This window comes from Dipteris shenzhenensis, chromosome 28, assembly GCF_047967505.1.
Source record: "Dipteris shenzhenensis isolate YYH24624 ecotype China chromosome 28, Dip_SZ_1.0, whole genome shotgun sequence".
Lineage (NCBI taxonomy): Eukaryota > Viridiplantae > Streptophyta > Polypodiopsida > Gleicheniales > Dipteridaceae > Dipteris > Dipteris shenzhenensis.
In genome coordinates this window covers 43,319,712-43,336,649 of record NC_141623.1, presented here as the reverse complement: position 1 = coordinate 43,336,649, position 16,938 = coordinate 43,319,712, and the positions used below count along the sequence as shown (strand labels likewise).

The 16,938-nt window shown below is 46.6% G+C and overlaps 1 protein-coding gene across 1 annotated transcript in view; it reads right to left on the bottom strand.

Annotated features, from left to right (window-relative positions):
* LOC147883595 (uncharacterized) overlaps positions 1–16,938 on the bottom strand; it is a 205,074-nt gene that overhangs the window by 61,094 nt on the left and 127,042 nt on the right. Inside the window, exon 10 of the mRNA XM_087399525.1 lies at positions 4,788–4,835. Coding sequence (XP_087255651.1) covers positions 4,788–4,835 — 48 coding nt within the window. The remainder of the gene's footprint in view (positions 1–4,787; positions 4,836–16,938) is intronic.

Sequence of the window (16,938 nt, the reverse complement as noted above, 5' to 3'; positions counted from 1 at the left end):
CCTCGCACCCGACGCTCCCGTGAGGAGGTGTGGAGGCACATTCCATCCCTGGTCCAACCCAGCATGCAGGCGACGTTGTTGGCACCGTTCACTACGGACGAGATGTTGGAGGCCTTGATGGCCATCGACGGGCAGAAATGCCCGGGCGAGGATGGGCTATCCCGAGCATTCTTCACCTCCTTCTGGGATCAGATCCATCAGCCCCTCCTAGCAGCTCTTCAGAGGATTTTCAGCAGCGGCTATATGCCAGAGAGCCTCTCCTCGGGATTGATTTGCCTCATCCCAAAGGGAGGAGATCGACAGGAGATCCGTCAGTGGCGCCCGATCACCCTCCTCACCACTGCCTACAAAATCCTTGCCAAGATGATCAGCGCCAGAGTTCGGCCTCTACTTCAGACCTCATTCATGACACCCAGACTGGCTTTGTCCAGGATCGCAGTATCCTGGATAATGTCTTCACCTTCTCAGAGGCAGCGGAGTGGGCCCAGCACAATGGGTCACACCTAGCCATCCTACTTCTTGACTTTGAGAAGGCCTACGATCGAGTGGACTGGTCCTTTCTGGAGGGGACTCTGGAGCGACTAGGTTTCCCAGCAGGATGGATTCAGGGTATTTCAGCGTTATACAGGACAGCTTCTAGCAGGGTCATCATTAGCGGCAAGATGGGTGAGCATTTTCGTTTGGAGAGATCAGTGCATCAGGGCTGCCCCCTTGCTCCTTACATGTTCCTCTTCTTCGCCGAGGCTATGACATACTACCTTCGGGCGAGGTCTACTGGGATCAGGGGTGTTCGCCTTCCACTCCGGGAGGACACGGAGCTCTTGGACTCGGAGTACGCGGATGACACAACACTGTATGTCCAGGATGATGAGATGATGTTGGAGAGGGTGAGGATGGCCCTCGAGGTCTTCTGTTCGGCAGCCGGTGCGAAAATCAACTGGAACAAATCAGTTGGCTTTCTCACAGACCCCGGGGCATGCTCTCAATGGGGGAGGTTTTTGGGTTTCAGGTGGATCCCGCGGGGACAGACAGCTAGATACCTCGGTTTTCAGGTCAGCCTGGATATCATGCCAGCTCAGCAGTTTCTCCCGGTGCTAGATTCCATTCGACGGAAGCTGGCTTTCTGGAGCACTGCTAAGTTCTCCCTTGCAGGTCGTGCCCTGGTAGTCAACCACGTCCTCCTAGCCACGGCTTGGTATGTGGCATCCTGTTGGTGTTTCTCGAGATCCAGCGTGGCACAGCTTAGGAGGCTGGTTCGGAACTTCCTATGGTCCGGGGAGGATGGCCTCAGAGATACCAGAGCCAGGGTTGCTTGGCAGACAGTCATTCTTCCGCAGGCTGAGGGTGGCCTGGGGGTCATCGATCCAGAGCTTCAGAGTCAGGCCCTGTTGGGCAAGCTAGTTATCCACGGTTTGACCCCGGGGGGGCAAACGTGGAAGATGTTACTTCAGCAGGGGGTCGGCTCTTGTGTCCCGCGCCGAGGTGGAGAGTGGCTACCGTCCCTCAGGTGGATCTTCACTTCCGCCCCGCTCACTCAGCCCCGCTCCCCACTCGTTCGTAGCCTCCTCATGGTTTGGAGGCGGCTCCGCCTCAGTCTCATACAGTCCCCTCCTAGCTGTCAGGAGGAGATCGATCGCCAGCCGCTTATCTCGAACGATCAGGTCAGAGATGCCGAGGGCCTTCAGCTGGGGGAGAGATCACACATCAGGTGGGACGGCTGGATGCGGGGGCCAGCCCGGTCCCTTCGAGTTTGGAGGGACACGTACAGACATTTCGAGACGGCTGATCTTGCAGACGCAGCTGGAGGTGCCCGTGGAGCCCAGGCGAGACGTACGGAGATAGACGGCGCGATTCCAGCTGATTGGTTGGTTCCACCCGAGCTTCAGATCCTCATGCCTGGTGATGACCGTTGGCTGGGACAGTTCACCCCTCGTGGCATCCCACTGGTGGTTGCAGGGCGGATGGACGACTCCTCTGTTTCCTTCTTCGCGGTTATGGGGGATGGCCGACTCAGGAGAGAGGATGTGCTCATCGACCCCCTACTCCCATGGCAGAGGGTTCGGGTCGTAGGCCTCATGGGGAAGGTTTGGCGGACCGATCCTAGCATAGAGCAGGATCAGCTGCAGCTTTGGCGACTCTGGCTCTGGGAGGGGCAGGCCTTGTCAGAGCTGGATTGGGACCCAAGAGAGTGGAGATGGCCAGAGATTGTGACAGGTCAGGGGCCGACCTCTTTCTTTGCCTACAGCACGACTTTGGGCAGGCGAGTTCTCGGGAGGATGCAGAGCCGCCCTCTCACCCAGCGGCCCAGTTGGTATGCACAGGGTATTTCCAGATTCTTTTTGCAGGCCTTCTGGAAGGCCTTGTGGGAGAGCTGGCGGCCGCGGAAGATCTCCTACTTCCTGTGGCTTCTTGCCCACAAAGGTCTTCCAGTGGGGAGCTGGTTGCGGCAGATAGGCCAGGACGGACGTTGTCAGATCTGTCATGAGGACGAGGAGTCACCAAAACATTGCCTATGGAGTTGCACTCGCGCCCAGGAACTGTGGAGGTGGACTTTCGGGATCCTTACTCGCGCAGCACCGGAGCTAGGATTGATCACTTGGGGCGCGTTCTGCTGGTGCAGCACCGCACCTAGTTTTCATCACTTATTCGAGGCATGTCAGCAGGACCCTACATTCCTTATCACACAGGGGACGTGGGGGCCGCTCGAGAGCATCCCGCCGCACCTGGCAGAGGCCGGCTCAGGAGCTCAGGAGAGGCAGCCAGTCTGGGAGATTATTAGCAGCATCGCAGGATGGCACATTTCGACCTCGCGATGCGCGCAGATCCTCGGTGGCACCTCCTTATCGACTGCCCAGATCATGACTGACATCTGTAGCGAGATTATACACACCCTCAGAGGCCAGTGGGACCAGATACAGGGGACTCCGGGGCCGGTCGGGAGAAGTGGAGACGTTTCCTTCGGGTTTGGGACACACAGGGCCTCTTCTTCGAGCAGGCTTCGTAGGGCCTTCAGTGGCGCTACTCACCACCTCTCTGGCTGTTCATTCACACTCGCTTGATCCTGCCGTGAGAGAGAGCTTTACTTTTGTTACCTTTTGGGTTGCGTCCGATTTGTGAACGCAGCCCGTCAGCTGCAATGCTGACCTCTTGTATCTTGTTTTCGAAGTAATATAATTAGCACTGTTTTTTCGGCAAAAAAACTCTCTTGCCCAATGTCATGCTGTAAGCGAAGAAAGGGGTCGGCCCCTGGCCTGTCACAACCTCTGGCCATCTCCACTCACCTGGGTCCCGCTCCCTTTATAAACTGACCTACATGAGTACACCATTTTGATAGACCTAACCAGCCTTAGATGGTTCTAGCTCTAAGTCTATATCTTCTTAATATTAAAGAAAAATGCATCTAAGACTGGCTTGCTTTGACTTAGTCTATTAGCTTTTAGCAATGTATCATCCTCCCTTGTTAAGGAGGAAACCAACCCCCATAAGTTGATAAAATCATTTAAGGACCAAGTAAATAACAGCTGTCTTGTCAGCACTATCGCAATGGTTGAGGATATTGCATTGATCATAGGTCGTCCTATGACATGCTTGACACTTTTTCTCGGGAGGATGCAGAGCCGCCCGCCCACCCAGGGGCCCAGTTGGTATGCTCAGGGTATCTCCAGGCTATTTTTGCAGGCCTTCTGGAAGGCCTTGTGGGAGAGCTGGCGGCCGCGGAAGATTTCCTACTTCCTTTGGCTACTCACCCACAAGGGTCTTCCAGTGGGGAGCTGGTTGCGGCAGGTTGGTCAGGATGGACTTTGTCAAATCTGTCATGAGGATCGAGGAGTCACCAAAACACTGCCTGTGGAGCTGCACTCGCGCCCAGGAAGTGTGGAGGTGGACCTTCGGGATCCTTACTCACGCAGCACTGGAGCTAGGTTTGATCACTTGGGGCGCGTTCTGCTGGTGCAGCACCACACCTGGCTTTCATCAGTTGTTCGAGGCAGGCCCGCAGGACCCCATGTTCCTTATCACCCAGGGGACTTGGGGGCCGCTAGAGGGCATTCCGCCGCACCTGGCAGAGGCTGACACAGGATCTCAGGAGAGGCAGCCAGTTTGGGAGATTATTAGCAGCATCGTTGGATGGCACATTTGGACCTTGCGCTGCGCGTAGATCCTCGGTGGCACCTCTCTTTCGACTGCCCAGGTCATGACCGACATCTGGAGTGAGATTATACACACACTCAGAGGCCAGTGGGACCAGATACAGGGAGATTCTTGGGCTGGCCGGGAGAAGCGGAGACGATTCCTCCGTGATTGGGATACGCAGGGCCTCTTCTTCGAGCATACTTCTCAGGGCCTTCAGTGGCGCTATTCACCACCTCTCTGGCTGTTCATTCACACTCGCCTGATCCCTCCGTGAGAGAGAGCTTTCTGTTTCCTTTTAGGGCTGCGTCTGATTTGTGAATGCAGCCCCATCAGCTGCAAAACTGACCTCATGTATCTTGTTTTCGAAGTAATATAATCAGCACTGTTTTTTCGGGAAAAAAAAAAGTTTATAAAGGGAGCATTCCCTAACCAAAGAGGTTATTCACTGGTTTCATAAGTTCAAAAATGGGATGTCTGCAAATACATTAACTCGGAACCAAAACCAATGAAGCTAGCCACATATCTATATCTAAAAAGGAAATAACATTGTTCAGATATAGGTACAACCTTAAATAGACTAAGTTATCATCTTAGTAACCAAATAGCTCTCTTTTAAAAAAAAAATTAAAGGTATGATGTATTTAAGACAGCCTTACCAATTTTAAATCTATCTTCAACCTTTCTTCCTCTTTCTTCCTCATTTCCTAAGACACACGAACAAACTTTTGTTATTTTTAAAGCCATACAAGCACAAATCTAGTGTATCTCTATTCTACCTTTACACTGTAATCTATTGTCTACTTTTGAAAAGGCATGAAAGTAATCAAGTCTCACCTTCTCTTCTTTTTCTTGAAAATAGTTCTGATATGTACATAGTTGGCTTTCTATGTTCTTGTGGTCACCCTATTTAAAATTAAATGAAGCAAAATACACATCCCATCAAAAGGTTGTTTCCTTTTTCACTTTCTAGATGATTCATACAAAATACACATTTATCAAAAGGTTGTTCCCTTTTCACTTACAAGATGTTATATGGTTAATATTCATCTAGCACCAACTTCACAACATTGACCTATTCATTGTATGATAAATTTGATAGTTTGAAAATTGTATGTAGCATGCTTCATAGTTACAAAACATGAATGTGTACTTTGAAGGTATGAAAATGTCAATCTCTCTCCGGAAAAAAAATCATTTGATGGTTTCCTCATCCACTCTCAATCTAAATAATCAAGACATCGTGGAAAATTTATTGGCATGGTAAAGAAAGCATACATCATGCACACTACCCTAAGTAGAGGTCAGTATAATGAGGACAAAAATAGGGACGGTTTGGAAAGAGCCTCCTTCCTTTTAAGGAAAATTTCATTTCAAATTCCCTTTTCTATGCTCAATTTACATGACCAAGAAATCATGGGAAAATTATTGGCATGGGGGAAAAAATCAAACATCATGATTGCACCATCTTTTTCATCCCTCTTTGACACCGATTGCCAAGCTCACAATTTTCCAATTTAATTTGGCACTATAATGGACATCATGGGGGTGTCAATCATGATTTAAAAAAATTATGAGCCTTTGTGAATACGTTATATAGTGACCCAAAAGAGAGAAATGCAAATAAAACTTTCGACATGTTGATAATATTCTTTGAAGTTGCTCAGCCAACATGATAAAGAATTTGTTTAGACACTTTTATGTATAGTCACCAAACTATGTATTCTAAATGGAATGTCGATGGTGTGAGGGGACTTATGCCTGGGCAGGAGCCACAGAAGGACTTTTTATTCACAGCATACATGCCTACACACCTTCATCGGGAGGAGACTAGATGGATAGTACCAGCTGCTAGATCTTTACTTCAGCCCATCTCAGATCTCCTTCTTTCCCTCTTATGACTGCTATCCTCAAAGCATGGGCCAGCTTCAAGAGTACTCTTCAGACGGTTTCCCTTTCCTCTTGTGAAGAGATGATAGGCAGCCTGTCATGTTAAACGATAGTATATTGGATGAGCATGGCAGACCACTTGGTGCTTTTCACTACATACAGTGGTCCAGTTGGGAGAGGGGGCCTATCTCCATTGTGGGATCCTTGAAAGCTTTTGAAATCTTATAGATGATAGGAAATCTTAGATGATTAGTCATCTCAGAGGGAGTGTAGGGAGAATCGATGCAACCTTGCTAGTGGATCAGGTGGATACAGATGACATGCTTATTACGTGTTCCACTTGGATGGCCGTGTTCACGACAAGTACGAGCATTCCACTTCAAGTTATTGCAGTTTGAGATGCACATGAGAATGCCATAGTTTTTTATATGCATTGGGGAGTCAGGCTGTCCAGATCCACAGATGACATCTTGCTAGAGAGAGCATTTCAGCCCGTCAGGATTGTGTGTTATGTGGAGTTTGGTCTTGATTTCACTAGTACCTGAATCTTGACCCTTTTCTCATTTCTCTTGGATAATGGATATTATGGCTTTATGGAGGTGTTCCCATAAAGTTCTTCCAGTGGGACCTAGGAGAGTGGGAGTGGATTGATGAAGGGAATTGAGAGAAGAGCGTTCCCTTCTTTCATTATATTGTCAGTAATGTCAGGTGATTTCAGCTCAGTTGTAGAGATTGGAGGTCTTCAAGAGCTCTTCATTGGGATAGTTTTCGTATTACTACTGATTTGCAGAAAAACATTTCAAGGAGACTCTAGAAATCCTACAGGAATAGAAAAATTGTAGACACATACAATGACATCGTGGTGTAGGATAGACTAGGACTTGGTCTATTTTGGTGTGTAGTACTTGGGTACTATATATACCAAGTACTTGCACTTCATTTTCATTGAGCATTCTATTAGAGTTTCTGTGTGACCACTTCTTGCTCACTTGTGTTCACAACCTTTCGCCATTTGTTCCTTCATGTGGTATCTGAGCCTCTCTTACTAGTACCATGTTCTTGCCTTGCTTTCTATTACCCAACAAGTTCACCGGTGTCCTCGTGTGTTGCTCCGATCACCTTAGCTTGCTCGTGGACTTCAAGGCACCTTCATGGGAGCACTTTCGTCACTGTATAGCTCGTGCTCCACCCGATCCAAGCCGTACATCAGTCGTACAACAATACGTACAGCTGTCGTACATTTCATACAGATTTCCACATAACTATCATACAATCCGCCATACATTTTTAATGGATTTCTGTACCATCTTCCTGTCCGTACATTTTGTAGGAACAAGAATGAAGATGGATTGTGAACACAAGAGAACAAGTGAACACAAGTGAACTCAAATGAAATGTTAGACCAAATGAAGTACAAGTACTTGGTATATATAGTCCAAGTACTAGAACACACTAAAACTCCAAAATAGGCTAAGTCCTAGTCTATCCTACACCACCATATCATTGTATATATCTCTACAAATCCCCCCTCAATGATATGGCTGAAGTACTCTAGAATGATCTAGAAGTACTTGAAGTACCTAAAGTACCTTGGTTGCACAAATTCATCCACATGTGGATATAGCAACCTATGGGAGTGCAAAAGAAAACAATGTTATTTTACAACCCCCCTTGACATTGTTTGAATGTCTAGTATCCCCAAGCCAGGTCGATGTCGTGTGAAGAGAGGAACTGAAAGGATTTTAGTGAAGATATCTGCCACATTGTCCTTAGTGGAACAATATGTGAGATCAATGAAGGCATTTGTGATTCAATCCCGCACATAATGATAGTAGTGGTTTTCAATGTATTTTATGCAAGCATGAAATACATGATTGTTCCCAATAACAATGCAACTCTGGCTGTCACGGCAAATCGAAGTTGCATTACCATCCTGAGCATGATGCAAGTCATGCAGAAGCTTCCTTAACCACATACATTCCATAGTGGCTGAATTTGCAGCTTTGTATTCTGCTTCACTGAAGGAGAGAGACACATAGTCTTTCTTCTTATTGAGCCATGAGATGCACGCTGAGCCCAATGAGAAGCAATAGCCGGAAGTGGACCTGCAATCATCGATGTCCCCTAACCACGGTGAAGCCACTCAGAGAAATGTCACCATCTAGAGCATAATCCAGCCCATAGGAAAGTGTACCGTATACATATCTGAGAACCCTCTTTATTGCATTCCAATGCATGATTGTGGGACAATGCATGAACTGGTTAAGAAGCGTTGTGGCATAGGCAATGTATGGCCGTGTAGAGCATAAGTAGATCAAATTGCCAACCAACTGCCTGTACAATGTACCATCAAACTTTTCAATTGTATCATGCTTACTCAGCTTTATTCCCTTTTCCAATGAGTGGCCTTAGGCTTACAATTCTCCATCTTAAATTTCTGCAACAACCCCTTCGAATATTTGTCTCTGTTATAGATATCCCCCCTTGGGTTTGCCAAAATTTAATGCCAAGCTAGTAGTATAAGAGGCCCAAATCTGTCATGTTAAAAGTCTAACACAAGACGGACTGAACTGCTGCAAATTACTGCCATTGAGTATGATGTCATCGACATAAAGCACAAGCATGACCAAATCTGATTTTTGTTGCAGAACATATAAATTTTGGCTCTGTATCAGTGTTGACAAAATCCTAGGACAGCAAGAACTAATGTATCTCATGATACCATGCACGAGGCGCTTGTTTCAGCCCATGCAAGGCTTTCCTGAGCTTGCATACCTTGTGCTCTTGTCCCTGAACAACAAAACCCTAGGGCTGATGCACATAGACCTCCTCCTTGAGATCCCCATTCAGGAAGGCAATCTTGACATCCATCTAGTACACAGACCAACCATAAAATGCAGCAAGAGAGATATCAGAGCGAATGGTAGTCATCTTGGCCACCATAGCAAAGGTCTCCTCATAATCTATCCCCTCTTCTTGTGCATACCCCTTGGCAACTAAATGGTCTTTGTATTTCTCAACTGAACCATCTTGTAGATCCATTTGGTGCCAACCACATTCTTGCCAAAGGGCGCATCAACCAAGTCCCATGTTAGAATTCTTCTGAATGGATCTAATCTCAGCTTCCATGGCTTTCTGCCATGCCGGTGATAAGGAAAAAATGGAAAGACAACCAAGAATTATGTACTTCACCACGTTAGATAGCTGAGACTTCATAGGGATCAGTTGCAATGTGGGCTCGTACATGATGAGCTTATGAACCAGATTCTAGAGTATGTCTTTGTAATAGGCACCGAGACAAACCCCCATAAAAATTGACTGAACATAGATCACACAGACTCAGAGAGAACCAAAGGACTACACAACCCGAGACAACTAGACTTTAGAACTAAACTTTCCTCAACAGCTCAGAGAACAGTCAGCCTCAGAATACTACGAACCCACAGCCCACATGAAGGTTATCTTTAGGACTTTTCAAGACATCAACCCACAATCAAGATCCCACAGCCAAGACTCGTAAGCCTCCATCAAGAGCAACAGCTCATAACTCTTGACGTGATCATAACTGCTCCATAGCATCTCCTTCTCAAACACTGAGCTCTAGCATTCCATACATCTCCCCAAAACTGTAGTCAGTGACCAAAGAGTGAGAGGGACTGGCTAGTGGATTGCATCGATCATCTCTGCTCTTACACGACTACGTCCAGCGTCTGTATCTTTCTCTTGCTCGTAGAGTACTCCATACTCATAGCTTATGTCGCCACAGTCCTCCAGACAGCAGAAATGATGCCACAGCTATGCCTCAAGCTTTCACTAAGCAATAGCTCGTAACCTCCTTCCTAAGCATGCTCCCTACCATAGAGTAGCACCCATCCTTTCCTCAAAAAACTCCAGCCATCATCAGACCCACCCATTGTCTATACCATCTCCTACTAAAAGCCACTCCTCCTTTACGAGAAGCTATCTCCTCTCTCTCTCTGCATCCTCCTTCCAACCAAGAATTCATCAATCCTGCACACTACGAAGAAAACTCCCCTGTGAAGCTCACTGCGTGACTCTCCATTGTTGTAGCCTTTGTATCATTCATCCCATCCAACAATTCAATCCCCAGCCTCTCTGTCTCGCACTCCATGTTCCTCGCGCTAGGTACTGGAAGGTAGCATCTCAATACTGCTGCTCGTGCTCCGTGCCCTGATGTCTAGAGCAACACCAGCTAGCTACCTCATTCTCCCTCCCAGCAATGTGCAGTTGCGATCCTCATCTGCTTCTTCTCTCACACAAGTCTCTCCCACCGAGCTTCCATCGACCTTCCCCCACTCATCTCTGGTCTTCAGCTTCCTCCAATATCCTCGAGCTCACGCGCCAAGTCGCTCTTGGTTGCTCCCCATTCATGCCTCCCGCTGGTCCCAAAGCTCCTGTCTCACCCAATTGCCACTGCCACTCAGTCGTCAACCTCCTATCCGCGAAGATATCAACGGCTTTCCACAGTTGAGGTGCCACCTCCAGAGTTACGTGCGCCCACGCCCAACTGCCTTGTCGCCTCCCATAGCTGCTCCTCAGCCAACCCGTCGGATACCGCCTCCTGGCAATTCCTTACCCACGTCTTCCCTTCCTCCTTGCGCAAACCTTAACCTCCTTCCTAGCTTCCGGTGTAGGCCTTTCCCGCTCCACAATAGCAGCAGCAGACTCAGAGCTCCCCCCTGCTGTCCGAGAGCCTCCAGCCCCTGTAGTCATGCCACCCCTGCTCTCCAAGCTCCTTCTGAGCTCCACTCTTCTTGTCTCTACAGCTCGCCCTCCTTCCGCATCAGCGTATTGCGATTCTCTTGCGATTCTCCACTAGGCCACCTTCAAGCTTACGGTTCTCCTCGTCTCCACTACGAGCCTCTCCTGCTCACCATCTCCCGTATCCCCCCCATCTCCAATCTCCACTCGCTCCTCCTAATCTACCATAAGCGGCACGCTCCCCTTCTAGAGGTCTCCAGCTCGTATCATATAGTAGCCTCCTTTCACGTAGCATGCCAGCTCGTCGTCGAGAAGCATCCCTTCATCCATCAGGTAGCCACCTTTGCATGAGCAGGATGCCTTCCCAATTAGTCCAGCCACCTCAGCCTAATCTACCACCTCATCAGTGACATTTTACCACTCTCAAGACATTTCCCCCAAATCACATTAAATGCACATTTTGGACCTTTAGTCACACAATTCCCACACACATTAGCATGCACATTAAAGCTTGCATGCAACCCCGTACACACACATGAAAAGCCCTTTGACATGGACACCATAACATATCAAATTCCTGTAACATGCAAGTGCACATTGACTCAAGAAAATGTAAAAAGCCCTTCATGACTTGACTTTACATGACCCCAAAAACATTTTGCTTAATCACACACTGGACACCCTTGCTCTGGAAGTCTGGTACAACCACATTGCATTTCATCATTTCCCATGAAGTCCCTGCAAAACATACTTTATTATCTCAAAAAAGTATACATCAGTCCATCATGCTTGTGAAAGAAAAATCCACAAATGCCAAAAGCCCACACCTACCCTAGATGTGTACAACTATGTGCCTACCCACAGCTATATACAGTGCTCAAAAACTTGATACAGATTTTGTCCTATCACCGGATTGCCCAGAGCATACTCAAAGTGCTAAGGCTCAGTTTCAGCTTCATCACTTGGGTCATGAGAGAAAAATTCACCTGCTTCTTAGCATTTTGAGTGCTGGCCCTGGTTCTCCCCAATGCAGGCTGATCTTTAGCATCTGCAAGTGTCAACCTAGCCCATCGAGGAACTGAATTCTCAGCTATCCCACTGGGAATAGTATCTGGAAGTGCATCTGCCATGGCATCCTTCGCACGGCACTAATAATGCTTCCAAATATTGGGTTGTCCCTCCCCAAGGTGTTGTATGAAACATACTGAAAATACTAGCAACACCTTTCCAGATCGTCCTCACCTATCTGCACTCCGAAAGGCAATGCTGTAGTGACTCAACTACAATGTGGCAACGACGACAAGTAGTGTCAACCTCGAACCTGGATCTCCACAGGTTCACTGCAATCCCTCCATGAATAGAAAGCTAAAAGAAAAGAGTGATTTTTCTACTTCTGAGGGATTTCCAGAGCCTACACCATAAGATTTTATGCACAGTTGCGAAAATTCAAAAACCATCCCAATGAGGGGCTCTGGAGGGCCCCCAACCTCTACTGCTGAGCTAAAATCTCCGGGCATTTCTGATTGTATAACGAAAGAACGGGATGCTCTTCTCTCGGTGCCCCTCATTAATCCATTTCCACTCCCCTGGGTCCCACTGCAAGAACCTAATAGGGGAACCACCATACAACTCCTTGCAATCTTGATAGGATGACAAGCAGCCTCCAAAAGAATATCATCAGAAGATCTGGTAAGACTACCTCCCGACTGACTCCCGACTGAACATCAAAGACTAGGATATCCTCATGTGCATCCTGCAGGGCAATAATCTGTAACGGAATGCCCGTCCTTGAGAACGCTCCCCATCCAAGTGAACTCTATGATCGAAAAGCCTTGGCTTTCAGTGCTATAGCCTACAAAGATGCATTTGATGCTCTTATCATCAAGCTTGGATCTTCTTAGCTGGTACCAAAGTATATGCAACAAACCCAAAGACTCTAAAATGATGCACCTTGGGCTTGTACCCATAAATGCCTCAAAAGGCATCATGTCAACCAATGCTTGTGTAGGCCATCGATTCTGAATATATGTGGCTGTAATATTTGCTTCACCCCAAAATGCTTTTGACATTCTCTTAAATTTCAGCACACACCGTGTTATCTCCATGAGAGTCCTGTTCTTCTTCTCTGCAATCGGATTATGCTGAGGCATGTATGGCATTGTTTTGTGATCTTTTATTCGATGCTCTTTCAAGTACCCTTCAAAAGCATGTGAAGTATACTCTCACCCATTATCAAAATTAAGTGTTCCAATTCTAAAATTGGTTTGGTTCTTATCCAATGCTTTAAACTCCTTAAACTAATTGAACACTTCATATTTGCTTTTCATGAGAAAGAGCTAAGTGCACCCGGAGTAATCATCAATAAATGTAACAAAATACTGATACCCTCTATGGGTTGTGGCATTCATTGGTCCACAAAAATCACTATGCATAATCTGCAAGACCCTTTGTGCTCTTATTGAACCTGGACCATCCTTTTGGAACGGTAAGCGATGCAACTTTCCAAGAGCACAAGCTTCACATACCTCTTGAGTGGCCTGCTGTAATTTTGGCAAACCTTCAACCATATTATGATTATGCAAATACACCAAAGCTCTGTGATGTGATGACCAAACCTAGCATGCCATAAATCACCTGGAGTAGTAAAAGAGACAGCCATAGCATGCTCATTATAGTGCTGAGCCTCAAGCTTGTAAAGACCCATGCTGGCCTCATAAGAACATGTAGCCACAATCTCATACCCTTTCTTTGGATCCTTGATCCTGCATTGATCATCTTGAGATTCCACAAGCATGTGTTCATCATGAGCCATGGATGGAATCGGAACCTTGTGGACTTCACTTGTGGTTGCTTCTTGTACCTTCTCTCCCGTACCTTCCCTTCCGTACGTAGCCTCCCGTAGCTTCCGTACCTTCCATATGTTCCGTACGTAGCCTATCATACCTTCCATACATAGCCTCCCATAGCTCTCCCATTGTACCTTCCCGTACAGCCTCTCCAGTACCTTCCCTTCCGCACAGCCTCCTCGTATCCTCCGTACCTCTCCCGTACACCCTCTCTCCTATACAACCTTTGTACCTTTTGTACCGTACCACCCGTACAGTCTCTCCCCTACCTTCCGTACAGCCGTACCTTCCGTACAACCGTACCTCCCGTACAACCGTACCTTTACTCATCAACACCTCTCCATCCTCAATATCTCCCGTCCGTACCTAGTCTAATCCTAGTCTAGTTCTAGTCCTCCCTAACCCCGAGTTGGGAAAAACCCCCAACCCAACCTGGGGGTTAGGTTATGATGGGGGGTTCATCATACAGCCAACTATGGATTGGCCTACCCTCTCCTCTAAGTCGCCCTCAACCCCCTCTACTACTTCAACATCCATTAGGACTCGGTACTCTACACTTGTAGCCATGACACCCTCTCCATACGCACGGAATTACCAACAAGAAGGCTCAAAACGGCCCATCCTTGGGCAATAGGATCAGATTTTTTATCTGTAGCAGGCAGTGAGAGAGCTACGATTGGAGTTGGCAGAAGTAAAGGCCCGACTTCACATCTTGGAAAGGCCTAGTAAGCAGGCAATAATTGATGAGGCTGTAAAATCTTGTAAGGATTCCCCCCCTACCCCGTAGCTAGTCTCTACAGTCAAAGATCTTGTTCACATTGAAGTACAAACTGCTAGGAAGGAAGTGTTTGTGGAAGTGGGCAACACAGCAAGTAAGTCTGATATCCAAGCAGAGATTAAAGAACACGAAGCTAGATGTGATAATGCGCTGAAGATTAGAATAGGGGGGCTCCCAAAAGATTGGTACAAATAGGAGGATACATATAGTGAAATATTGACAAAGATCAAATCAAGTTTGCCCAACATCGAATGGGTGAATGATGATGACTCCAGGCAGCTTCTATTTTGCACTATAGAGGTCATGCAATCCTTACACTGAAGTCAAAAGATATGTGGATCAAGCTTCTTCGACAATCTTACAAGCTGAAGGGCACCAAAGTATGGATAGCAGAGGAGCTTACACAAACTCAACTCAAGATTAAGGCAACTGAATTAGCTAAAGTCGGGGCTGCTAGAAAGGATGGAAAATGGGCACTTTACCGTGAAGGGGTAGCACTAATCAGAGAGTTTAAATCAAAACCAAAAGACTCTCAGTCTTAAACTGATGTATGGCTGTTTACTCTTCCAAAATATCATGTAGGTACTCTAAATAATTGGGGTTGCTTTTTGCACTCCCTAAAGCAGATGTACTAGAGGGTTTCTTGCTGTCCCATAGACCTTTTGGTCTCCAGTGGACGTTAATAGACTTTCTTTCTTTCTTTCTTTCTTTCTTTCTTGTTTTCACAATCCATATCCATTCTTGTTCCTACATGTGGTATCAAAGCTCGTTGATGCAACCCACCTCCTTCCCGCTCTACCACATGCTCCTGTTGCACTTCCGTCATGGAGAATAATGTTTCATTGCTGGGTGACTTTGTTTCAGCTCACCTACTTTTCGTGAGATCTTGAGAGCTCAGCTTTGCTAGCTCCCTCATCTCACTACGGTCTCCAATTTCTGCCTATACTGCAACATGCCACAGCTTTGTATGGTTCGTCATCTGTACAATCTGTACAAATGTACAGAATCCTATTCCTGCCCTAACCGTACACCCGCCATCAGCTCCCGGACCTGCCTCGCCATCAGCTCGACATTTGTCTCACCATTTTCACTTGCAAAAGCATAGCTCATGCCTTTGCCCTTGAATCCACTCATTTCGAACATCTTCCAGGTTGTATTTGCAGCTCCAGTTTGTACTTGCAGCCCGTGCTTTCAGTTACCTTGCACAAGTGTTCTTGGAGTACTTGGAGTACAGGTGCATTTGGAGTTTGAGCATGTGCATTTGGGACAGATTTGGGGCTGCATATTCAGCTCAATCTATTTCTCAAGTTGTGCCCAGTGTTGGCTGAAGGTTATGAACTTTTGGATGCCTATTGATCAAGAGTTTGCTATCGCATTGTGAGCCATTGTTTGGCTTAGATTGAAGCTGATTTTTGGGGCAGAAGTACATCGCATTTCAGCCCGTGCTTGGTGTGGTTGAGGACAACTTTTGGGGCATAAATATAGTGCTTGATTGCATTTTATATCCCGGAAGGGATTGAGGTTTAAGAAAAAAATTTGGGGAAGATTTACTGCTATTTTAGAACAGCCACTGTCAGTGAATGCCATTGCAGTGATTGCATAGCAGTCAATGGTCTTTCAGTTGTCCATTTGCTGTCTTTTCTTTGCAGGTACATTTTCCTTTATTCTTGAGCTTGTAGTCATGTCTCTCAATGAGAATTTTGGTACAATGACTGAGGCAGATAAGTTGGATGGACCCAACTATTCTTTGTGGTCACTTACGCTCAGGAATATTTTCATTGGCAAGGTTTATGGGATATCATGAATGGTGGTGAGACTAGATCTGCTAGATCTACTAGTGCATCTTCCACCACCACTCAGGCTTCTACTCCGGTAGCTCCCATGGAAGATCAGAAGAGGTTTGATTGCAGGGTTGCCCAAGCTTTGTCTTTGATTGCATTATCAGTGAAGACGCACATCAAGTCTACCATTGAGTCGTATAAGCATGCAAAGAATACTTGGGATAACCATTTCTGAGCACATTGCTGAGATTACTGATATTTGAGATGAGCTCGCAGCTATTGATGAATACATAGAACTTAGAAGACAAGAAATCGGTCTCTATTACTCTCAACAGCCTGGCTCCTTCATATGGCACATTTGTTACCTCCTTGACCGTTATGCTCAGGGCTGCTTCACTCACATTTGATGAGTTAGTTGGCTTGCTCTTATGGGAAGAAACGAGGACCTCCAATGTTGCCCGTTCTTCTAGTCAGGGGGAGCAAGCACTTGCCACCCATGGAAAGGATAGATTTCAGCCTGCAGGAGATTATTTTTAGGAACCAGGCCCATTTTGGAAAGGAGCAAGGAGGGCCGAGTGTGCAATCAGGGGAGCTCAACAATGAGTCCTTGAGATGTAATCTGAAGTAAAGGAGTCTTTGAGATTGTAATCTATATAATATGTGTGTAATATATTGAATTGTTAATCTTCTCCAGAGTTTACTTGGGCAATGTTTTCTCAGCTATGTGACTAGATAGTGTCCTTTGATCCATGCCAGCACGGTGATAATAATGAGACGAAATATTTTGATTTGA